Genomic DNA, 24,261 nt, shown 5'->3' with positions numbered 1-24,261 from the left:
TTACTGTGAATTCTCTAATTGTTTTTTGAGTCTATTTCTTGGACCTAAACACAGAACAATCTGAAATTGCAAGATTTTGTTTAGAGTGGACCCAAGCTCCAGGTGAGGGGTCATGAACAGCATCTCTTCACCATGGGATGATATCCTACATGATGTGAGCATCTCCTGTACTGTTTCAAAGTGTGAGCTTCCATCAGACAAATTGGATAAGAGTATAGTTTTGTTCAGCAGCTTAGTTAAGTGGTGAACCATCATTCTTTGTTCATCTACTACTCTAGTATTGGAAGAAAGTGGCAAATAGTACTGAACTACTCCCTCCTCTGTGGTGTGAATGTGCAAAACAAAGATAAAAGCTATGTTTTCTTCGTGGAAGGGTGTGGAGGCAGACAGTAATTTCAAATAGAAATAATGAAGCTTCCAATTGCAATTGAGGCTCCCAATGAAGACACTGTGGCCATCAGAGGAGGAAGGAAAGAAGTACATTCCTGAAAGAGAGGTATTGGAGTCAGCATTTAGACTGTGTTGTATGTACAGGTGCCTGGGATGCTGCTGTTAATGGTGATGTGACTGTTTGACAGAGATGCTGTCTGAATATTTCTATGATGGCTCCAAGAGGAGCAACACTGGCAATTAGCAGAGTAAAAATCCAATGTTTTGATAGACAAAGACTTTTGCTTCTTGGATTTGTTGCTTCTCTATTATACCAAATAATTTTGAGAATTGGCTTCTTATAATAGTGATTTATCATTTTTGACTAATAATATTAACTTAGAGGAAAAGTTACCAGATTCTGATGAACATGTATAGAGCTGTTTTATTACCCCAACCAACCTCTGCTTAACCCCCTACCCCCCACCCCATCATGAAGCATTGTTCAAGCTTGCTGTCACCTTTGGGTGGTATTTAAACATTTATTTTTAAGGGTTTGGCTCAGTGTGTATATGCCCGTAAGTGTGCACCTGTGTAGCCACATGTTTGAACTGGGGAGGGATGGAGAGAAGTGAAATTTTGAGGGGATAGAAGTCAGTGATATTTGATACAGAGGAGTGGAAATTTAAACCGAAAAATAAAGGTTTTCAATGTATTCTTTCACATTTAGAAAAATGAAACTGACTGCATGATACATATTTCTACAAAGAGTATTTATGAGTGTAATATGGAAATTATAAGAGTAAGTAGACTTTCTAGAAATAGGAGGAAAAAAAAGATATGATTGAGAAAACTAGGCAGAGGTAAAGAAAACACTTTTGAACATAATTTGAAGCATAGGACTCAGCCGGGATAAAGTTTTAACAAAACTGGTGTGGCCATTTATAGATTACAACACTTTTAATTTCGTCAGTGTTACAAAGTGTTGATGTTGATAAAGAATTTGTTGATGCTGTATCGGTTTCCCCACGTGGTGAAGTGCTCCAGGGTGATTAGCCTACTTGGGCTGGCAGCCAGAAGACAGAAACTGGGTCCCAGGCTTTCTGAAATAGGAGAAAGTTGCCATTGCTGAACTTTCATTCTCTGTAGAGAAATCCTGATGACCAAGGGTGGAAGTTCTCTTTACTTTTTTATTTCTTTTGAAAAGTCTTTAGTGGTTTTTGCCAACATTAACATCTTTCTGTCTGGTTGATTAAATTAACACTACTTTCAAAAGTCATGCTAGGGCTTAAAGTCACCTTGCTATATACAAATTTGTGTAGTAGTTTAAAAGCTCGATCATTTAATGTGTTACTTTATGCTTCAAGCCAAGGGTCCTACCCAGAGGACCTTACCTGCTCTTCAGGGAGGCATGCTTAGGGGTCAGACCAGGACTTTGTAAAGCAAGGCCTGCTGCAAACAGCTGGCCCTGGCTGAGGTTTGCTTTTTGTCCCATGGACGTGACCTTTTGCCAGCACAGTCTGTCACCTATTGCGCCATCTCACAGTAGTCTTACTCATCCCTCTGCCTTGCTGCAGGCAGTTGACTTGGGCAACCATGGTTGGCCTTACCTATGGCTTGATGTAGCTGGAGGCTACATGGAAGCATGCACACTGCTTTAAGTGAAGGTTTCTGAAATCTTCTTCCTCTGTGTTTCTGTTACCATGCAAACTCCTGCGCTTCACTGTTACACCTGCACGTGTACTTTGTTACTGTGGGTCTCCTTCCCCAACAGAGCACACCATACACTCCTGAACTTTGCTTTGCTTAGAACTGTCATTTTGTGGTATCACTTTGGTAATAAGTCAGTGTATTACTTAATTTTTGTAAGTAAGTATAATTATGGGCTTTTAAAAGTTAGTGGAATATATTTGAAGAAAAGGATAAAATACAGTCTTTTTCATTGATTATTTTCCACTTATAAAAATGTTCCACGATTATTAGGGAAAACCAGAAAATATAAAAGGGAACCTAAAGATGGGGAAACTCCGAGGGTGATATTGAGAAATAGTGCAGTGTTTAATAGAATATATTTTAGGAGATTTTATACTCTGGTATTCTTATTTATATAAGAAATTGAAATGCTATTGAATATTGGTATTTTGTAAATTTCTTCACCTTGAAAAATAAACATTATTCTATGCACTTACTGTGAAGGAATAATAAAATATGGTAAAAATAAAAATAATTTTGAAATCTAAAGTTAACTACTCAGAGATTTTAATGGTTTTCATGCTTTATTTCTTCCCCTTGAAAATTTTTTAAATAAATATTTTTATAAGTTGCCTTGGTCAAGACAATTTATCTTTTCTTTTCTTTCATTTTTATTTATTCATCTTTTGAGACAGAGTTTCTTTGTATAGCCCTGGCTGTCCAGGAACTCAGAGATTTGCCTGCCTCTCCCTCCTGAGTGCTGGGAGTAAAGGTGTGCGCGCCACCACTACCCAGCTCCCCTTGCAAACTTTACATTATAAAATTCATATAACTTCATCCTTAGGCAAGGTGACTTCATAATCAGCCAAGTCAGGGTTCTTTGTAGTTACATTACTTTCTACTTTATTTATTTTTTTGTGAATAAAAGAAATGTATCCACAAGCCCACTACCATGTCTGAGGAATAGAATTTTGGTAACAGCACATATTGCCACTAGGTGTGAGCTACCTTTTGAACATTAGCACCTCATTATCACTTCCCCACACATTACTAAATGCTCTTCCTCACAAATGTCTTCTTTTATAAATGAGTGCATAATCTGTATAAAAGTAACAGGTACTGTACATGAGAAGTTCAGAGAAGTATAAAAAGTCAAGGAAAACAACCTGCTTCTTTGGTTTAATTATAACCATCTTCAGGCATATACATGTTTTGATTTGTAAAATTTCCTACCTGTCTATCCATCTACCTATCAAACCCATCTGTCTATCTTCTGTTTATTGATCACCTATCAATCATTTACATTTATCTATGCTCTATATTTATTTAAAAATAACAATAGGATCAAATAGTAGGAAATGTTTCATTTTCTTGTTTTACTTAACAATCTATTGTTTCTATGATGCTACATGTTCATTAGCATGATGATAGTTTTCCTTTTATTAAATAAAATTATAATTTGAGAAAAGCACCATTTTGTGTGTGTGTGTGTGTGAGTGTGTGGAGGTCAGAGGGCAACCTGAAGGAGTTCGTTCTCTCCTGCCTTGTGGATCTGGGGATTGAACTCAGGTTCTCGGGCGCAATGGCATGCTTTACCAGCTAAGCCTTCTCACCAGCCCTACTTGATTGTTTTCAATATTTCATGCTGTCCTGTTGTGGGCATTGCACAGGTTTGCTGATAGCTATAGTTTAAGTTACTTCTAGTTTTCTGTTGTTATTAGCAACATCTTTTTAAGCCCTACCATAGATCAATCACTGCACATACCTGCAATTATTTCTTCAGTTTAAATTCTCAGAAATGCATTCTTGGTTGATCCTCTTTTAAAGAAGTTTGACATGTATTTCCAAAATGCCCTCCAGAGAGGCTCAGTCAGCTGGCTCGTAAGTCTAGTGTGTGAGAGCACTTCACCATATCTCTACCAACACACTGTCACTGTTTTAACCACCGTCAGTGTAACATGTAGATGACAGCTCATTTTTAGGATAATTTACATTTATCTGAGTAGTAGTTAAATGGAGTACTTCTTCATTTTTTGGACTGTTTGAATATCATGTCTTGTTCATATCTGTATGTCATCAGATGTCACAAGGATCAAATGAATAACTACGTATATACATATATGTGAATATTTTGGATAGCTGAACACAAAGAAATATATGTTAGTCAAATGAATATTAGGTTTTGATTCTTTTTTGTAAGAAATATTTACTAATATGTTAAAAATCTTAGATAGTGAAGATATTTTTGCTTTTGTGTTTTTTTTTTTTTTGAGGAAGGATCTCACTATATTCCTAGATGGCCTGGAGTACCTTGGCTCAGGAGATGTGCCCATTTCAGACTTCTCAGTATCTGAACCGTAGAACATACAATCCATGCCAAATTAGAAGTGATTGGTGATTGATCCAATCAGATTACTCCTAAAATCCTTTTTTTTCTTTTTTCTTTCTTTCTTTTTTTGAAACAAGGTCTCTCTATGTATCCCTGGCTGGCTTGAGAATCACTAAGTAGGCCAAGTAGTCTTGAAATCACAGAGATTCTCCTGAGTGCTGGGATTAAAGAGTGTACCATCATGGCTAGCACAACCCATCTTTATAGGGTTTCCCTGTGTAGCCCTGGATGTCCTGGAACCCACTTTGTAGACCAGGCTGGCCTCAAACTCACAGAGATTTGTTTGCCTCTGTCTCCCACGTACTGAGATTAAAGGCACGTGCCACTATGCCTAGTATATAATCCATCTTTTAATGTTATATTTATTGTAAAGTTCTTAGAGGCATTTGGATCTACTCAATTTATTTTGTTTAGTGTGCCTACTCTTTGACAAACTTTAATTAATAGTTTCATATTATTTGAGCTGAATTAGCATACTCATAGTTTTTCAGTACTGGAGACTCACCTTAGGTCTTTAGTGTGCTGGGAAACCACTAAACCACTGGGCTATATTCCTGCATCTTCACGAACCCCAGTCATGTTACCAAATCTCTTTCTCTGGTTCCCTTTAAAGGAAAATGAATTCTTAGATATTTCAAATCTAGTTCTCGGCTGTAGGATGTGGTGAAGGATCTCTTGAGCACATGAGTTCTAGGCTAGCCTAAATCATGGTATAGAGTAGCAAGCCGACTGCCCCCAGTGTCTGCAGATTCACACTCTTAACAATGGTTTAAGACTGAGGGGATCTGGCCAGCTTCTTATCTGTCCACCATAAACCCAGTGCCACTTTCTGCTGAGTTTGGAACTGATGTGTTGTTGAAAAGAAATATTTGTACATTTAGAGTGTGCTAATATTTTCTAAGTATGGAGGAGATACACAGCATGTCTATCTGTGTGAAGAGTGAAATCCTCCCTCTCTTGCTACAGCTGTCAGACAACCAACAGAGCTGGGGCATTGTGAACTTGGGTGGAGTCACATGTGCAATTCAGCAGATAATGACAGGAATAGAGAACCCCAGCAATTGTTATTTTAGGATCATGTCTTCTAGGGGCAAGCTTTTCTATCTTAAATTGTTTCATTCTTATGAGGATAGTAGTGATCTTCTGGTAAGAACAAATGTTGCTTGCTTATGTAGTTTCCTCCCTCCAAAGTGTCCCCTTCCCCCAAATATTCCTGTCCTCTGCTTTTGTGACACATCTGTTCTGAGACCTCCTTTCCTTTCTTTAGCATTCTTGTTTCTCTCTCATAGTTTTATGAGATAAGTTTTGATGAAACCAGAGTGCCAGTACCCCATCTGTAACTTGTGTAAGTTCTGCATGTGTGAGGAGCCGGAGTGTTCACTGATATGAGCTACCAAAGTTTGAAGAGGTTTTGAAAAGTGTTTGTTACTAGTATGTTTCTTTTTCATAGAAGTTTGAGGTTTCCTTTCCAAATGATGGATTTTTTTCTCAATGAAAGCTAATGACAGCAGTAATTGTTTGAAATTCCAGAATATATTTTCTAGCTTCACTCTTAAATGTTAGTCACAATGTTGTAGTAACTTTTTTCCTATATATTTTTAAATTAATAATAATTAATTTGTGGTATAGGCTTGTCTTGAACTTGTGCTCTTCCTGCCTCATCTTCTCAGGTCCCAGGCCTATACATGTTGCTACTGTGCCATACCCATCCTATATGTCTGACCATGCTTGTCTCCTTTTCTAAATTCAATGACATACAAGTAGCAAACAGCAGTCATTACAAAAGTAAGGAGTGGAGAGAAGTGGAGAAAGAGAGGAAGTTATGATAGGAGAAATAGCAGTACAGATGTCATCCCTTTAAAAACGTTGACCCTAAATACCATTTTATTTTGCTGTTTCTTGGATTTCAAGGTTAAATAATTTTTCTGTCACATTAGGTTTTTTTGTTTTGTTTTGTTTTGTTTTGTTTTGTTTGTTTGGTTTTTTGTATTACACACATACTCATTTGTCTTTAACATTGACCTTTAAAAGATTGATCTATTTTTATTCAATGATAATAAATGTTTGGTTGCATGTATGCATGTGCATCATGTGCATGCATTGCTTGTGGGTATCAGGAGAATGTGTCAGATCCCCTGAGACTGGAGTTATAGTGTGTTATGAGCCACCATGTAGGCACTGGGACCGGAACCCAGGTTCTCTGCAGGAGAAGCCAGTGCTGTGAATGGCTGAGCTGTTTTCCTCTAGATCCTCACGTTACAGCTATGTAAAATATTTGAATCATATTGTGACAGATTTAAGCAGGGATTGAGAAATCAATCAAAGTGCTGGCTGTGAAAAAAATAACATTAATACTGAATTATAATTTTTCTGTTTTAAAAATATATCCCACGTTATTTGAAGTACCATATATTGTGTGCTATAAAGTTAATTTTAAAATTAGTTTGACATGCATAATCACAATTTTATCTGACAAACCACTAAGAATAAAAAAGTTTGGAAAGGAAAGCTGCAGGCCTGGGAATAGGTGTCACTGTAAGTCAGTTAATTCTGTCAGAAGTGAAGCTGCTAATGAATGGATAAGTCAGGTCACGTCCCTCATGATGGCAGCATGTGAATACTTTTCCTATGCTCTTGGTAGATATTTGTGGGGTTTCACCACTTCCTAAGTGTTAAGTCTCAGCTGTGTGCATAGCAGCCTTCAGACACTGAGGGCTGAAAGGAGCATGAAGAGCTCAGAGGAGAAGAGCTTTAAGGTAGTGTGGTACAGTGGGATGTCTTGAGTGAGAGGGTTGGGAACAGATGCTGGGGGTGGAGTTGATTCAGTTGAACATGGATCAGAGATGTGGTATTTCCATTAGTCAAGATAGGTACCCTCCTGCCCTCCCCTCTCCTGCCCTCCCTCCTATCCCCTTTCCTTACTTTCCTGCTGTTTCTATTACTTTCCCTTCCTTTGGCTATTCACCCCTCCCCTCCCCTTTTCCACTTTCCCTCCCCTCCCCCTTTTTGCTCTCCTCCCCTCCTCTCCTTTCCCTTCTTATTCCTTTCCTTGTCTCCTCTTTTCCATGTTCTTCTACCTCTCCTTAACTCTCTTTTTCTTCCTTCTCTTTCCTTCTCCTCCATCTCCTCTCCCCATTTCCCTTCTTTCTTTCAAGCACAATTACACTATAGTACCTAGGGTGTTACATATTTTTGAAAAGTGTGTGTGTGTGTTCATGTAGAAATCAGAGAAAAACTTGGAGGCATTATTAGTTTTCTCTTCCTACTATGTGGGTCCAGAGATAGAATCCAGGTTAGTAGGATTTGAGCAAGTGCTTTTAGCTGAATGCATTTATTTACATTTTTTTTTGTGCATTTGGGTTTGAAATTTTCACAATTAAGCACATTTAGACCATATAACCCAAATTCTTGAGATAAAAATTGGCTAGTCACTGGATGTGCTTCTGGAAATTGTAGAAATCCACCAATTTAAATGTGCAAAGACAAATAATTACTTTTAAGACTTGCTATTTCCTAGTAGGAAGAGAGGTTCACAGATGCAACAGTTATCTAAGTGGGATTCTTAAGTTATTTGGGAGTGAGAGAGTCACACAGAGAAGGAAGTTAGACTCAAGGGATGAGGAAAATGCATTAGAGGAAGAGTGGACTGTCTACATTGGACACACCTCCATAATCTATTGGTTTGTGTATGGACATGAGCATCATGACTTGTCCTTGGAGGCGGTTACTGAATGCAGAGACTATGGATGATAGCTCTGAGGTTTGGTGTCATTACTAATGTCTTGGGTTAGACTGTATTTTTGTGTTCTGCTGCTTGTGGATGGCACGTGTGCTGTCACATTGCTGGGAATGACATTCTGTACACTGTCATCCTGCCCCCATCCTCACCCCCACTGTGAACTATATTTGTGAAGACTTTTGAGAAAATGTTTGTGTCATAAGTACCAGCATGGCAAATTTCAAACACCATTCACATTACTAATGTTCATTTTTACAGCATCAAGTGAAGGACACAAATGAACTATCTTTAAAACAATGGGTAGGGGTTCACAATAAGGGAATGTTAGACTCTAAATTATTCTATCTAGGCTTCTGGCAGGCGATATCCTATTTATGATTAATGTAAGCTGAACACCCCCTCTCTCCTTTTTAACTTACCATTTCACAGAGAGTTAAGGGAGTCCTAACTCTCTGGTCACTGTCCTCTGCATCTGCCCTGCCTTGAGAGTGCAGTGCCCAGCTCCTTGTGACCAGTACCCACTGCTGCTTCCTTGGAGTCAGCCACTGTCTCACCATGCGGGGCTTGTCTTTCAGTGATGTTTGAAGAAGTGTTTTTTCATCCGAGTTCACTCTTAGCTATCAGCCCAAATCTTTGTTATTTCATGCTGTCTTTTCTTGCAGTGTTGCTTCTGACTTGCTGTCCCTCGATTGAAAAGCCTGCAGTCTGATCCCACTTTTCTGTTCTTTTTGTTTCTTCCTTCCTATGCTATTCATTTATCACCATTTCTTCTTTCTTAGAGCACACATACGCACTATTATACAATTTTTAAAAAGTCTTTAATATACTTTGGTGTAGTTTAGTACCTCACATGCTATAATTAGATAAGGGGACCAGACTTATAACTTACTTTTAAAAAAGTTCTTTGTTACTTACTATGGTCATTTTGAGCAATTTAGCATTTGCAATCTGCATCTTTACTTGATTTAAAAATATAGGTTGGAGGCTGGGGGTTTAATCTGTTGGCAATGTAAGCATGATAAACTAATTAATCTTCAGAATCCATGTGTGTGTGTGTGTGTGTGTGTTTCAACCACCAACAAACAAATCTCAAAAAAACAAAAGCTGGCATGGTGGTACCTGCTTGCAATCCCAGGTTGGATCTCTGGGCAGGTTTAGCAGCCTAGCCTACTTGGCAAGTTCTAGGCTAATAAGAAAGCCTATTTTAAAGAGCAAGGTCAGAGCAACGAGGTAGTTCATTGTTACTAGGCCTGACAACTTGAGTTTGGTCCTTGGGACCCATATAGTTGGAGAGAATCCACACTAGTAGTGTCTCTCTCCACCATACTTGTTCCAGGATACATGGATATAAACACACACTAAATAGATATGTTAACTAATAGAATGTTAAAAACAAACAAACATAAAAAAAGAAAAAAAACCCAAAAGAACAAGGACTGGTAATATCCGAGGAATTACAGCTGAGGTTGCCTTCCTCATGCTCCTAAACAGAATAGGCACACACATTACACACACACACACACACACACACACACACACACACACACATGCTCACACACAAATAGATCAATCAACCACCTAATCAAATATTGAATTAAAGAAATTTTTGTCCTAGGTACGTTTGTATATTGACCAATCAAGGAAGAAATAAAAACCAATTAAATTAGTATAAATGAATGAGCTTGGAGTTTCATATGTCATTTAACAAATACTCATAATAATGACAGCTAAGATCATACTTATCTCTGGATAAGATACCTTGCTGAAGATGTGTAAGCATGGTGCATAGTTTAATCTTTTTATTTCTTATTTTTTATAGTTTAATCTTTTATGTAATTTCCATGAGCTATGTTTTATTTTATTTTATGATTTTTGAGACAATATGAGACACAAAGGTCAAGTATGATCTCAAAGCTAGTAGGATAAGAATGAGTGAGTCCTAGCAGGCAGGCTGTTTAGAGTGCTAGGCAACACCTGATGGTGTTGGGTTGTTAAGTGTGAGATTTTGGTAGGAAAGGCTGTGTAATGATGGTCTCTATTGGAGTTCAGAGTGAAGTCAAGACTACATGCACATGAATTTAGGATGTGTGTTGCACAGTATTTCCATCTGTGCATGTAACCACTCATTCTTTGGAATGTAGGGTTTCTTATCAGGCATTCACTAAACACATACTAGATGTCTACCATGGCCTTGGGGACACATCTGTGAGCAAAAGAGGAAACCCAGCCCCCAGGAGCTTACATTCTAGAGAGAAACAGGCAACAACAGAAAGGCAACCTCAGAAAGTAAAGTAATATCTTCTAGACTGGAAAAGAAATTCTATGGGGCAGAATAAAACAAGAAATGAAGACAGAAAGAGGAAGTGTTCAGGCATATGGGAAGCAGAATTCCAGGCAGAGGAGCTGCCAGTGCAGAGACCGCCCCCACCCAGGAGGGGTTGATATGAACCCAGCTATTACAGAACAGGGGTGAGGGCCAGAGAGACTGGATGCAAGTGAGTGGAAGGAAGTAATAGGAACTAGAATAAGCAGAGACATGCAACTCAACATGTGGAATTTTTAGTTGTTTTAAAATTTAGTGTACAAAATATTAGATTATACTGTAATTATATATATATATATATTTATATGCTTATACATATATAATACTAATGGTGGGCATCCTTATAAGAAGTTTTATTTTATTTGTTTCACTATGTAATGGAAGTAACCTTGAGTTTCTGTAATCCTCCTGCCTCAGCCTTCCAAATGCTGGGATTACAGACATATGCCGCATGCCTAATTCCCACCTAGGGCTTTAAGAAGGTGTAAGAAGGCTCTGCATTTTGGTGAAGGTTGCAAGTGTTTTGATGGTCTAATATCTCTCATACTAGTCCTGAAAACTTGGTACTTATGTTACATTTTATCTTGATAGTGGGTTTGGCATGGAAAAGACACAGAAAAAGCAGGGCTGTGGCTATAGCTCAGAGGTAGACCCCCTTCCTGTGTGTAGGGCCTAGCATTGCAAACTGATAAACACCAAACCCAAAGCAATAGCCACAAAACCCAGATGGAGATCTTGTAGACAGTAACACCAATGTACAGCAGAGCCCCTGCTCTGTTAAACAGTGATTCATCGCCAAGAGCACATTTTCCTGGTAAATTTGTACAGAGCCCGATGTAGAAAGGAACTGTGATAGGCTATAGCTTATGAAGTAATTTGTTCTCTGAGCCACTGAATAATAAAAACAGCAAATTTAGTCCTAGATATAAATCTTCGTCTTGCAATTTGCTTGCAGTGTTCCTTCTCAATATCAGTCTCTTGTCTGCAAATTGGATATAATGTTCCCTATAGCTGTCATAGACTGGGAAAGATTAAGTAAGAAATCCTTTTCATTTCTTTCTCTACTTGAATTCATTCTTTATGACACAAGAAGCACTTCTATATGTGTAGGTTGGTGGAATTGTATGTAGATCATTTTATAATTGGCTCTCTTTGCAGGATGTCAGGAGGTAAGAATGGAGAGACCTCTCTAACCATCCTAGCAGCTGATTAAACACTGTGTGGGAGAACGGGGAAGTGGGAAGGGTGGCAGATGAAACCTTGGCAAAGAGAACAGTCTAATCCCAGAGGACATTTGCAACAACCACTTGGGCCCTTTGGCTAGACTCAGAGCAGCCTAGGGCAAGAGGCCTGCCCCTGAGTACACCATCCAAACTGTGTGCATTAAGGCTTGGCTTTAATGAAGTCATGACCACTTGTTCAGCTCTGCATATGGCTGGATGTGATTCCCAGCTGCCCTGTGGGTTACAGTGTAAACAATGAGTAGATTGTTATGTTCCTGTTAAGCTCAGAGTGTGATCTCATGTCTGTGCCACATATGTCTACCACTAGAAATGTCCCTGCTCCTGATCTCATGAAAGGGAATTAGGGCTGTGTCTGAAAATGTCTGAATCCATTAGTCTGAGGGCTTTTTGCTCATGTTTTTATTGAAAACAAAGAATGACATAGAGGTATAGAAAGTCACAAACATCATCAATAGGTGTTAACATGGCACCAAACATATATATATATATATATATATATATATATATATATATATATATACACATATATGCTAGGATGAACATATCTTTTTACCTCAGGACTAAGACATCCATGCATCTAGCATTTTCACAAAATATAACACCCTTGTAGTCTACAGTCATAAAGAAGGCTTGAAACTTCCAGAATCTGAAATGTGTACAGTGCTGGACAAGTAACAGAAAACTGATTCTGCCCAATTGCTAGTATGTTAATTAGTTAGTGTTCTAGTTTTTCTTGTTCTATATTGATCAGAAGTGCTATTGTCTGCTTGTGTTTACATTTGTATGTATAACATATGTGTGCTGGTTGGTGACAACCTTGAATGTCAGCTCTGTAGCCTCCTCCATGGTTTGAGACAGGATCAGGTACATCCAGCTGCTACATACAGAAGGCTAGCTGGCCTTCAATTGTCTCTGCTTCCAATTTCACCACAGGAGGCCTGGATTACAGATGCATGCATTACCATGTCTGGCTTTATGTGTGTTCGGAGAACTCAAACTCAGGTCTCTACACTTGGGCAGCCAGCACTTTACCCATGGAGCCATCTCTTCAAGCCCTGGAATGATGTTTGTGCTCTTACTGTTTTATATTACAAATGTTTCAAATGTTGATATAGTGAGAATGCTAAGTGAAGGCCAGGGTTTTGAAGTTCTCTAGAAGGAAATATTTATTTTTGATAATGCCAATTAACATTCTAGATAATACAAGGTATCTGCCTAATTTTGTTACTTATTCTTTGTAGCAGTTCTAAAGTAAAACCTTCCCCATTCTACCGAGGAAGGGGAGGCTGAAGAAATTTAAATAACCTCTTGAGGTTGCAGAAGATTAGTTTCTTACTAAGGTGATCTAATGTCTCTATGTTGATATTCTTGCTGTGACTCGATGCTTAAGTCTTTCCTAAACTCTATGCAAGACGGCTTCCTGATCTCTTAACTTGGTAGTAGTTCTGAGTAATAATAGTCATATTACTCTCACTGCTTTTTTCCATGTGTGTACATGCGTTCTACCTTTCCCATTAATGTTATGTCTGTTAAGCTGTGGGCTCTACCTGGTTTCTATGAAACTGTTATCCCTATTTACAGATGGGTAGAACAGACAGAGAGGGTGTTGATTTTCCAGGTCAAACAATTCTCAGAGACAAACCTAGAAATGTCTTGTCTTATGTTTGGCAATCCTTTTCGATCTCTGCTGTGTATCTCCAGGGATGCTGACTTTAAGAGAGAACTGTGACTGTACAAGTGTCAAAATATTACGTTAGCCAGGCTAAGGAGGAAGATTTTCTTTCCCTAAAAATTTCTTCGGAAATTTCCTTGGGGTAGGGGTGGGGCTTATCCTGCAAGTCCTGCCCCTGTCCCCAGGGAAAGGGTATTCAGATAGAGGTATTATTGTTATGGATTAAGTGTAATGGATTCCTGCCAGAGTCTGCTTGGCCAGGGCCTTGGTTTCAGAGCTCTTAAAAATTCTCCAGCTTAATTGAATGGAGAAGATTGGGGGAGAAAAAAAAGAGTTAGGTTTGAAAGGGAAACTTTTCTTATAGGTAATGATTACAAATACTGCATGCTAGTAGCATTGTATCTTTTCAAACTGTGGAGTAAAGGATCTGCGAATACTTCCTACTGACTAGTGACAGGGAAGCCTGGTTCTGTAGTGGGTAGGTATGGTTACTCTTGGTGTTTGTGCTGGGGCCACCATGAAGTAACTGTAGACTTGGCACAAATTGCTTCCCTTCTCTGATCGGCCCTCACTTGGCAAGCAAGATAGTAGAGTTTGACAACTTGTTTCGGTTTACTTATTTATTTATTTTTTATTGTGAGACAGGGACTCATGGAGATTGGCTTTAAGTTAGTTATGTAGCTGAGGCTGTCAGCTTGGGTGTTTTAGGTGAATTTTATGTGTACTTTAATCTTTCAATACTTATCTCTTGATGCCAATTATTGAAAAATTAAATTATGTTTCTGATAAGAATAAGCAAAGATATAGAGACTTATTACCAAAAATAACTTTTAGCAACAGAAATCCTCAAAAATAAGATCTTAATCTGTTTTTAAGAAAAAAGCCCCTCCCCATTTATGAGCTTATAAACTAGCTCTAGTTGGGCTTCAGAATTTATCTCTTCCACTTACCTCTGTCTAGCCACAGGGCATTTATTTAACAATGGGAATCTGCCTCTACATCTCAAACAACGCTTGTCTCTATTTACTTAAACACTTTTTTTTAGGTCACCAGACCAGATGTCAGATCCTGAGGCTGGAAGGTCCTCTTTCCTGACTGTGAGGAGTGCCTTTCCACCATGGACTGTGCAATTCATAAACTCTCTTGTCTGTTAGCGGTGGGACAGACATCTGGGAGTTGGCTTCACTTGGACTTAGCTTGCTATGGAAGTGACTTAACCCACTTTATCCGTGGACTCCAGAATTGTGCCATGTACATCTGTATCCATATTTACCGATTAATTAATAGGAGAATAGTGAGGAGGACACTTAGGTTAGGGTGCACTTTTCTTATCTACTGCCTTGGGCTCACACATTAGACTGGCAAGGTGCCTAGCTTATGGGCATCTCCATGATAAGAGAGATAGGTGCTCTGGGCTGTTCTGTGTGGCCATTACCACTCTGGCAACTTCCGAATGAGATATGTGATGTGTGATTGCTCCTTACAGGAATGTGAAAAGTTTCATATTCTGAGAAGAGTCAATGTACATATTAATCTCTGTTTTCCAGAGAATGTTTGTGGTGTAGAAGGCTTCAGCTCTGGATAGCTTTCTCTGCTTGTACTGTCAGGTTCTCTCTTGATTTCCCTTTTCCTTAAGCAGTATTAGGTACCCCATTGTGTTTCTGTACATGTTTGCTGGATTTTACTTCCTTCTGCAGAGTCAGAGTGTCATTCCACACGGGGACATGGCTGCATTTTCACCATTCTAGTTTTCTTCTGAGCAGAGCAGCAGCCGGGACTCTGTGTCTGTGACACTGCTATGGTGATGCTCTGTTGCCCTACTGTTCCTTAAGGTCTGAGGAAGGGAGGAGTGAGTTTAGGGAGCAGGGGGTATGCAGAGCCTGGAGTGGAGTGTTCATTGCTTGCTATTATTCTCTCAAGGGAAAAGGTGTGGACCTGGCTTGGTCTGGCCACTGTGTACTTTTCAGTCTCAGTAGCTTTTTGCAGGGGCTCACATTCTTTTCTTCAAGAGGACCACATGGTAAAAGGGGAGTGGTATTTTGTTGTTTTCCTTTATTTTTAAGGGGACATGGATTTTACTCTCAGTTCCGCCCTCTACCCGTGGAGATGTGGGATATCATCCTCTCTGAACTTTGTCTGTAGATGATGATTTTGTAGTGATAAGACTAACTACTGAGACACTGGGTAAAGTAGAGGAAATAGTATATATATGGGATGTGAAAATTGTAAACTATAAATTTATCTAAACACAAAGTGTAGTCATTTTTGTTTTCCAGCTTCTGAATTCTTAGGGATTTTTGTCTGAAGTGAGACTGGTTTTCTTCTGACTTTTGCAACAACCACCTCAAGCAGAAGCCAGTTGGTGCTCAGCACTGCTTCAGGCTTTCCTTGGTGTCTCCACCAGGCCACTGCTCTGACCCCCTCACAGCTGTTGTGTGTCAGTTCTGAGGAGGGTGCCTTGTGCTGGTTTAGGATTACAGAATCTGGTATTGAGTTTCAGTTTTTAGCGAACAATGGCCGCTCGTTCTGAGGTATGCTATATGATTGCTTGTTCTGAGGTATGCTATATGATTGCTTGTTCTGAGGTATGCTATATGATTGCTCATTCTGAGGTATGCTATAATGATTTGGTGTTTTCCTGAGAGGATGATATGGCTGCTTTAGAATTCACTTGCTCAAAAATGGCATATTTGGCACACTCTCGTCCTTCTTAAAGAGGAATACATCTCATTTTCTTTATTTCTTATTTTCCCAGCAGTTTCTTTTGATACCCGCTGTTTAGATTTTCCACCCGTCCTTTCACATCTCCACACTGTTTGCAGCAGGAGCAAAGAATGTTTTTACATTCTTTCCTAAGGTATAAGAATTGCTCAATGTTGGAACAATATGTTCTAGCAACATGGAGTTACAATACATAGAGATAGTGTTGAAAAGTAGTTAAGAACATGCTGACTCTGGAGTGAGACATGTGGGTTTGTCCAGTGGAACTTGGACAGATTGCTTAGTTCTTTTTGTTTTCCTTATTTCCTTCAGTTTCCTTTGTAAGATAATGTTGAAGAACCTATATCATTCTGTTATATGACAGATGAATTTATATACATTCATATAGAGAATTAGCTATTATTTCTGTAACCATTCTGAAAGTCTTCCTATTATTAAAGTACTAAAGTCATCCTACACCTTGTTTATGTAGCTAGGAACCTGTCATTTATCTTAGAGGTTACACCTCACCAGGATACAATTCTTATACCCTCCTGGAGGCCGATTGTGAAGCATGGTATATTTGGATGGTACAGATTGCCCAAGGATCCTGCCAGGGATGTATCTCAATGCTAGCTGTCTGGGGGGAGCACAGCATACAAACAGAAGAAGAAATAAATATAACTCTATCTTGATCAAGTTAAATGGCTATTATATAAATAGTTGCAATAGGAAAGTCACGAAAGATTGATACTTTCCTGAAAAGCTTCTGGAGAAGTCAAGCTATCAGCTGAGCTTGGATGGTAGATCTGGAAACAGGGAGGTGTATAGAAAGCTGAAGGTGTTGGGAGTGGACAGCTGATGCCAAACAGAGCAAGGACAGGAGGCTGCATTTTACTTCCTGTGTTGTTACAGTGAAGTTACTTAAGTTCCTGAAACTTCAGTTTTCTCATCTGTAAAGTGGGCACAAGGATACTTTCACTTGCAAAGCGATTAGTGTAGCTTTTGGTATGATTTATACTTGGGATTCAGGATCATTTGCTATACTCTCCACCAGCTGAAAGTGTGCGAGTAAGATCTCAGGCACACAACCAAGGCCAAGCTACTGAACTACTTTAGAGCTTAACATGGATCATTTGAAAATGAGTTCAATTTTTTCTTTATTGTTGTTTTGAGACTGTATAGCTCAGGCTGGCCCTGGACTCTGTATCTTCCTGCCTCAGACTTCTCAGGGCTGGGAGGAAAGATGTATACCCCTTGTCTGGCCCTGTATAAAGGGATTGATTAGTGGGTCCCTTGCAGAGTTGTTTGGAGACGTAATGAGGTGCTGTGAAGATAGTTAGTGAGCTCAGAGCGTGATAGGCAGTCAAACCCCAGCCACTGCATCAGCCATTTCTTCTGCAGCTCTGCTTTCTCACAGATAACTTCTTGGCTGTTATTTGTAGTCTCCTTTTCTCTGCTTTTCTCTTCATCTGTCTTCTTTCAACAGTATTTATCAGCAGTGGCTGGAGACTCTGAACACAGAGGCTTGGAAGAATGTGGAGGTAGAGTAACTGGTTGGCACCGTGTGTCCAGCCGAGCAGTGAGGAGCAGATATGGAAAGGGCAGCTAGACACACATATGTACCACAGCAGGAGCATAAACACACATGTGTGCCTTGACCCAGCCTTCCTTGTTAAGGCCACTGAGGGATTTTTTTCCTTACCAGGAATTTTGACCGCACTGCTCCCTTGGTTAAATTTTTTCATCAACATGTTATCTCCCAGAGGATAAATCCTTACTGCTTGGACAGCACTGAAATCCTTTCTTCTTTGTTGATGTCCTGCCTTTCCAGACTTTCTCAAGACATCTTGTATCTCTGCTGCTTTGATGTTTGTTTTCCCAAGGTGCCTTTCCAGGGTATACTTTATGGAATCTCCTTTTTCCACCAGACAAACTTCTACTCATGCTTCAGGAACCCACTGACTGGGACTTCTGTGCCACCTCTGATTTCTCCAGAATGTGCTCTTTTCTCTTTGGGGTTTTCAAAGTGCTTCTCTAGAGCACCTGCCTACGTATATTGTCTTATAGTGCTTTATGCTCTAGTTCTATTTCTTGCTATTTCTTGTAAGGCAAATGGTCCCCAACTTACATTTACTCAGTTTAAATCTGATTAAAATGTTAATAGAAACTATATTTCAAATACCACATTCAGTCCCTCTTATCCAAGGCTAGCAGCCTGAGGTGTGGTAAACTCTGACCTTCCTTGCACGGCAGCAAGCCACAGGTCCCACTCAACCATTCAGTACCGCACAGTTGCTAAGCTCTGCTCCTTGGTAGGTAAGGTGTATAAAATGCAGTTTTGACTTGTGAGTTTTCAAGTCATGGACTCATCTGGTTAAATTCTGTCACTTGGTGAGGCACATGTATACCAGATATCACAGTGTTATATACCTGAGTTTGGGAGTCATGACAATACATGATGTGGAACAGGCAGTAAATTTTTGCATGCTAAATAAAGGAGGTGGTGGGTTCAGGGCTGATGATTTTTCAGGTGGTTAGCCAAAGTCTGAGGATTACCATAAAGACACTGTCTCATAGATCTTGTTTTGTATGAAAAATTCAGAACAGCAAGGAACATTGTATTTTCCTTTCTCCGTCAGGTCAAACAATGGTCCCTTTCCTTCAGTACACAATTACAAACTTTCTAACATTCAAAAAGAAGCCTAATTTAAAAGTCCCACTAGTTTTCTTTCCTCTGGTGGACTATTTCCCAGATTATCTAGTTTATAACTTTGGCAAAAGCTGGTGGTCTGTCAGTAGTGCCTCATCTTTGATTTTTCTCCAGTGTAGAGACACCCTTTGCTCTGCAGTATATGTGTCATGGGCAGAACCATCAGCATATTCACAATAAAACTGAATTTCCTGTAGCGTATGCCTCTTACAATAAAACAATATAACAATTCACCTGATATTGTATAATTTGAAAGGGGTGGAGGAAAAGAAAATGATGGGGAGGTTAGCCTCCCACTCCTGGTTTATTGGCTCTGTGCTGTGTTTAATGCTTTATCAGGATCAAATTTCTTTCAGAAGAAAACTGGCTAATGTAGTCAGACACATCTTTTGTTCGATCTGGCTCTGGCCATTTTGGGGAGTAAATCAGCTCCTTTCTGTATACACTCTGCTTGGGAGCTGTAATAAGTGAGTGCATACTGCAGAGCGGTGACCTTCAGCCAACCAGAGAAAGACACCTCTTCTAATCAAAGGCAAAAGCCACGATCTTTCTTGTTGTAACTTACTGTTGACACAAGAAAGGCCAGAGAGATTGACATCAATCTCTATAGAAACCATTAGCCAATGCTGAGGAAAGCTGCAGCATTGAATCCATATGCATGCTTGCCTTTATTATGCTTGACCTATGGGCACACGTGAGCATTTTGTGGGCTTTGTTTTAAAAGGAATGTTTAAAATGTAGCTAGTTATTATGGGATTTCGTTGGTGAAATAAACTGTTTGGGTAGTCTAAATAAAGGAATCTGTATTATTTTGCATCTCCTAAGCATTATTTGCTTAGGTGTGGCTTGGTTTGATTCCAGATTAGCACACGGCAGAGGCTGTTGCTTTAGCTGGGTGTAGCAAAAACCAAGTAATTTTATACATGTTTTCCAAATGATGTGCAAGTCCTGTGTCATTGAGTCTAACTGTGACTTTTTTTTTTTTTTTGGCATCTACTCTTTAAAAAAAAAAAATCTCTTTAACAATGATGGTGTTGGCTGCAAGGACATGTGTGTCTAAGAGTCTCTTAGATGTCCCAAACTCAGGTTGGTAATACTTGCCAGATGATTGGCGACTGTGTGCTTAGCAGAAACAGGCTCTGTAGTCAGAGCTTCAGTGTTGGGAGCTCCTTTTCCTGACTCCCCCACCCTGAAATCTCAGCTCTGGTTGAGGAGGGCAAGGAAACAAAAATGCTTTTCATTTCATTCTCTGCTGTACATTTTCCAGTTTGAGTGACTAAAGCTGGCCAGGGTGCCTATTTTTGGAAAGAGGAATTAAGATACTTTGGAGAAAGTACTGCACTGTGTGCTGGCATTCCAGATGGCCAAACTAGAGTAGAACCAAGCCCAAGGTTTTGAGGCTTTCGTGCCAAGGATGACCTCATGAGGTCCAGCCTGGAGAAAGAGAGACATAGTTCTCCAACAATGATGGAGAATGGCTTCTTCCTTTCATATTTCTATTGAGTGATCTCCAGTGTCCTTCTCTTTTCCTGTCTCTGACAAAATTAGCCCTTTATAATTAACAATTGTTAGATTTTTGGCTTGTCTCTCAGGCTTCTCTTAGAGCCTCTCACCCCATCTACACATTGTATCCTCTCTACCACACAGAAAAACTGTGATGGTTTTCTCTTTGGCATTCCTGTCTTTTCCTAGCAGGCTTTTCTAGTGGGGACTGTGGGCGATTTTACACTTGATTTGTTGAATCTGAACTCTTTGCTGTAAACGCTCACACACAGAAGGAGCTATCTTTATAAATGACAGAATGGACCTGGCCTCAATGGCGCTTTGTTTACTGTTTTCCTAAAAGGGGCCCCTCTATATTTCATCTGTCAAAGTTGCTTTTCTTTCTTTCAACAATGCTTGATTGTTTTCACAAAAATTCAGGTTCCATAGACAGGAGAATTCTGTATTATATTTTCCTGCCAAATTCCGATCTCTGTTTTCCTTCCCCTGTGCTCACAAAGGGCTCATAACTTACTGTCAACTGTGAGGCCGACCACAAAGCTCCACTGTTGCTCAGCAAATAGGCTCTATTGCATGATGGCTTGACTAGCTTGTAAAGTTTGCTTAACTGTAGCAGCAGTGGCAGAAGGCATGTGGGTGCTGCATCTCCCCACAGGCCAGGAGGCTTCACTTCTCCCAGCGACTTTTATGCTTTTAACTCTTAATTGTTGAACAAAATTGACACTGCTTTGTTTAAGCAGGTTAGATGCTGTTTAAAGCCATGGCTGCATTTGGTAGCCTGGGACTCAGGAGAAATTAATTAGCCTTTTTTTTTTTTTTTTTTTTTTTTAAAAAAAATTTTTTTTTTTTTTTTTTTTTTTTTTGAAAAAAAAATTTTGTTTTTAGTTGGCAGTTAGTGTTTTTGTGATTTGGTAAGGTGTCAGAGGGGTATGCCCTCAAGTTCTGAAGTTCTGGCTGATGTGGCAAGAGAAAGCCGGATTGAAGAGTGGAGGAACAGCTACTTCGTGTGAGTGATTTGTGTCTTTAGCTGTCACAGGTCTTAACTGTGTTACTTTACCTTCTAATTTTCTAAACTTCAAAGCCTACCTGATTGGGTGGGAAGGTGGTGTGTGAGGAGCCGCCGCTGATGTCACGGTACTGAACTAATAACTTGAAAGGCATTTTTGTATGACATTTGTAATCTTCCTAGGGAATTGTAAATTTTTTTTTTTTTTTTTTAAGATTTGATTTTCCTGGGGGTTTAGTACACACACCTTTTTTTTGGTAGTATTTATTAGATTTTTTAAAACTTGTACTTTCTTTTCCCTGTATGCTATAAGGTCCTGGTATATAATTATATAGGAAGAACCACAGAACTCGTCCATAAACTCTTTGAGGAAGAGTGATCTGTGTCCCACTTCTTCCTGTTTTCAAAGGCAGGCTGCATCTGACAAGGGACCTTCTGTACAGTGGTGAAGATACCTTCTCTAGTGGAAATATTTCATCGTAATAAACATTTCAAAGAGACACAACTGACAAGCAGGCCACTGGGTAATTTTTGGAGTGTTTTAGCTAAAGAATTTAAAATGGTCAAAGCTCATAAACAATTCTAACTAAGAAAGGCTGCTGTTCTACCAGGATTCACAGTGTTGAACATCGTTAAAGGTATTTTATATGAAACACAGTGAGTTAAATTGACTTCTGAGAAATGCATTACCATAGTGCTTCAGTAATTCCTTTCACTCCAACCCCTTTTATTCTGTTATTTGTCTCTTCTACATTTTTTTTTCTAAGTAACACACACCCTGATTTTGTTCCCTGTAGTGCTTGGCAAAGTTCAAAATATTTATTTGTTTCTTTTCTCATCCATCTGCTCTAGAAACCTCTGTGTTTATGAGCTTGGTCCTCAGGCGAGTTTATCCTTTTGGTGCATTCAGTTTCAAATAATTCGAATAGGCACCGCAAGCTGCAGTGAAGAGCGTTTTTTGACTGAGCCCTAGTGAAGTACATCTATTTTGTAATAATGAAGTCACTAAAAGTCCAAACGGGCCAGGCTGATTCTTTAAAGTAAATGGCAGGGAGAGGATAAACATCTTGACTTCAGCTATGACACTATAGCATAGATCTTTAGAGCATCAGTAGGAACTGGGTCCTTGACCTGATTTAGAAACAGAAAAACTGGCCTAAGACAAGAAACACTTGGGAGCCTCTCATGTGGGGGCAGGTATTGCTGCTGCTCAGGGCATTGGTTTCCCTGAAAGGAAAGCAAATGTGTGCTCTGAAAAGCACTCATGCGTTTCAGGGAACATGGGTGCTTAGACTTCCTATGTAACGTCAAACTAATGTAAGTACTGATGGTGGAAGCTCTGTTTACCATAAGCTTATTTTTGTTTAAAAACTGATTGAAAATGAACATGAATGGTTTATGGTACCCAAATTCTCGGACTACCTTTTTTGGTTTGTTTGTTATTGAAAATCAAGGAAAGAGATGATCAGTGGGAGGTCCAAATGGACAACCTGAGTCCCAGACTGTTTTGTCCTTGGGAAACAACTCTCAGTAGTGTGGCCAGTAGGATCTAGTCTCTCCAGTGTAAAGACTGTCTTATCTGTAACTCTTTGTAGAGATGGTGTGTGTGCCTGTGTGTATAAAATGTACTTTGTCACTAGCCCACTTATCATTGTGTCACAGATAGACTGAGACTAGTAAACTTTCATTGAGTGGAACTTTAAACAATTTCAAAACTTTCAGAATTTCTTTAAGGATTTTTTATTGGCTTTGTTTGTACCAAAATATTTTTTCTCTAAGTTTTACTTGAAGTAATTTAGCATTCTTTCCATTTCTACTAAATGCTAGGTTCTTTCACAGTGATTAGGTTAATAGTTACATCAACTCTTAAAAACACACAAATTGACCCATTTGTACACATGGGCATATGGTGGCTCAGATAGTTAAATGACTTCTCAAGTCCACAAGTGAGAGGTCTGCGATTTAAATCCCTTTTCAAAACTTTCCCACCATACTATATCTTCCATCTGGCAGCAGGTTCTGTTAAGACAGGTAAGGTTTTTCTAGTTTTAGGCACTGTAGATACAAATAAATATGGCATCTCTAGAAGTCATCCTCAGAACTCTCTCAAGTCAGGTTTGACAAGTTTCAAGGCATGCTTTCATGATGGGGGCCTGTGACTGTGAATAACATCTAGTTCTTTCTTACAGTGAACCCTAGAGCTTGGGAAAGCCAGAGGTTCTTAGCATGGTAGGTGCAGTTAGACACTCAGTAAAGAGTCTCTTAATATACAAGGCTGTGGGCAGCCACATTTGACTTTTATAATGATAAGCAAAACAATTCTGTGCAGTGATTCATGGAGACAATTGGATTCTCATGTTCTCCTGGAGCTGTTTATGATAATATGCTACCAGCAAATGCAAGTGAGAAATTTATAGCAAATAGCTATAAGGGAGGTAGAGAGTAGCAGAGATATGGAGGGGAAAACACAAGATAGTGGCACTTTAGTTATTTGCAAAAGCAGATGATTTTGTGCATATTAAAAATGTGGAAATCTGAATTGCTGGTAAAATCTTTCTTCAGCTTCTACAGACAGTGACAGTTTAGAAAAATTCATGTCCTTGTGTTTGAAGCTTTTCTGCCTCTTTCCCTAGAAGTTAGGGTATGTGCAATGCCATGCACAGTAAGGTTTTAGGAGGTTGTTTGAGTTCCTGTGCCTTCCTTGGGATCAGCTGAGACAGTTGTGTCTAAATGAATATTGCTGGAGCTCCCATCTCCTTCCCCCTGGCCCCAGGGCTGTCCGGACCCCTGCTTTTGTAGCTTGTATAGCAGTAGGAGTCATACCTTTGGAAGTGCTTCCAGCTTTGACCTATGTCCAGAGTAGCTTCTGAGGTCAGAGCTGGTGAGTAGAAATTGGATCTCATTCTCCTCT

The 24,261-nt window shown here is 39.4% G+C and overlaps 1 protein-coding gene across 16 annotated transcripts in view; it reads left to right on the top strand.

Moving 5' to 3' along the window:
* Sox6 (SRY-box transcription factor 6) overlaps window positions 1-24,261 on the top strand; it is a 618,663-nt gene that overhangs the window by 258,086 nt on the left and 336,316 nt on the right. For 2 of the 16 annotated variants that reach the window (XM_031387997.1, XM_031387993.1), the window contains exon 1: window positions 370-496. The exons of 13 other annotated variants lie outside the window; for them this stretch is intronic. Coding sequence is in view for 1 of the 3 variants with exons in the window: in XM_031387979.1 (XP_031243839.1) it covers window positions 21,274-21,350 (77 nt within the window). In the remaining 2 variants the exon portion in view is untranslated. Of the gene's footprint in view, window positions 1-369; window positions 497-21,249; window positions 21,351-24,261 lie in introns of those variants that run through there. One more of the 16 variants, XM_031387979.1, reaches the window with a different exon arrangement.

This window comes from Mastomys coucha, unplaced genomic scaffold (assembly GCF_008632895.1).
Source record: "Mastomys coucha isolate ucsf_1 unplaced genomic scaffold, UCSF_Mcou_1 pScaffold21, whole genome shotgun sequence".
Taxonomy (NCBI): Eukaryota; Metazoa; Chordata; class Mammalia; order Rodentia; family Muridae; genus Mastomys; species Mastomys coucha.
Note: the sequence above shows the minus strand (reverse complement) of the source record. Positions and strands in the feature narration are given on the sequence as shown.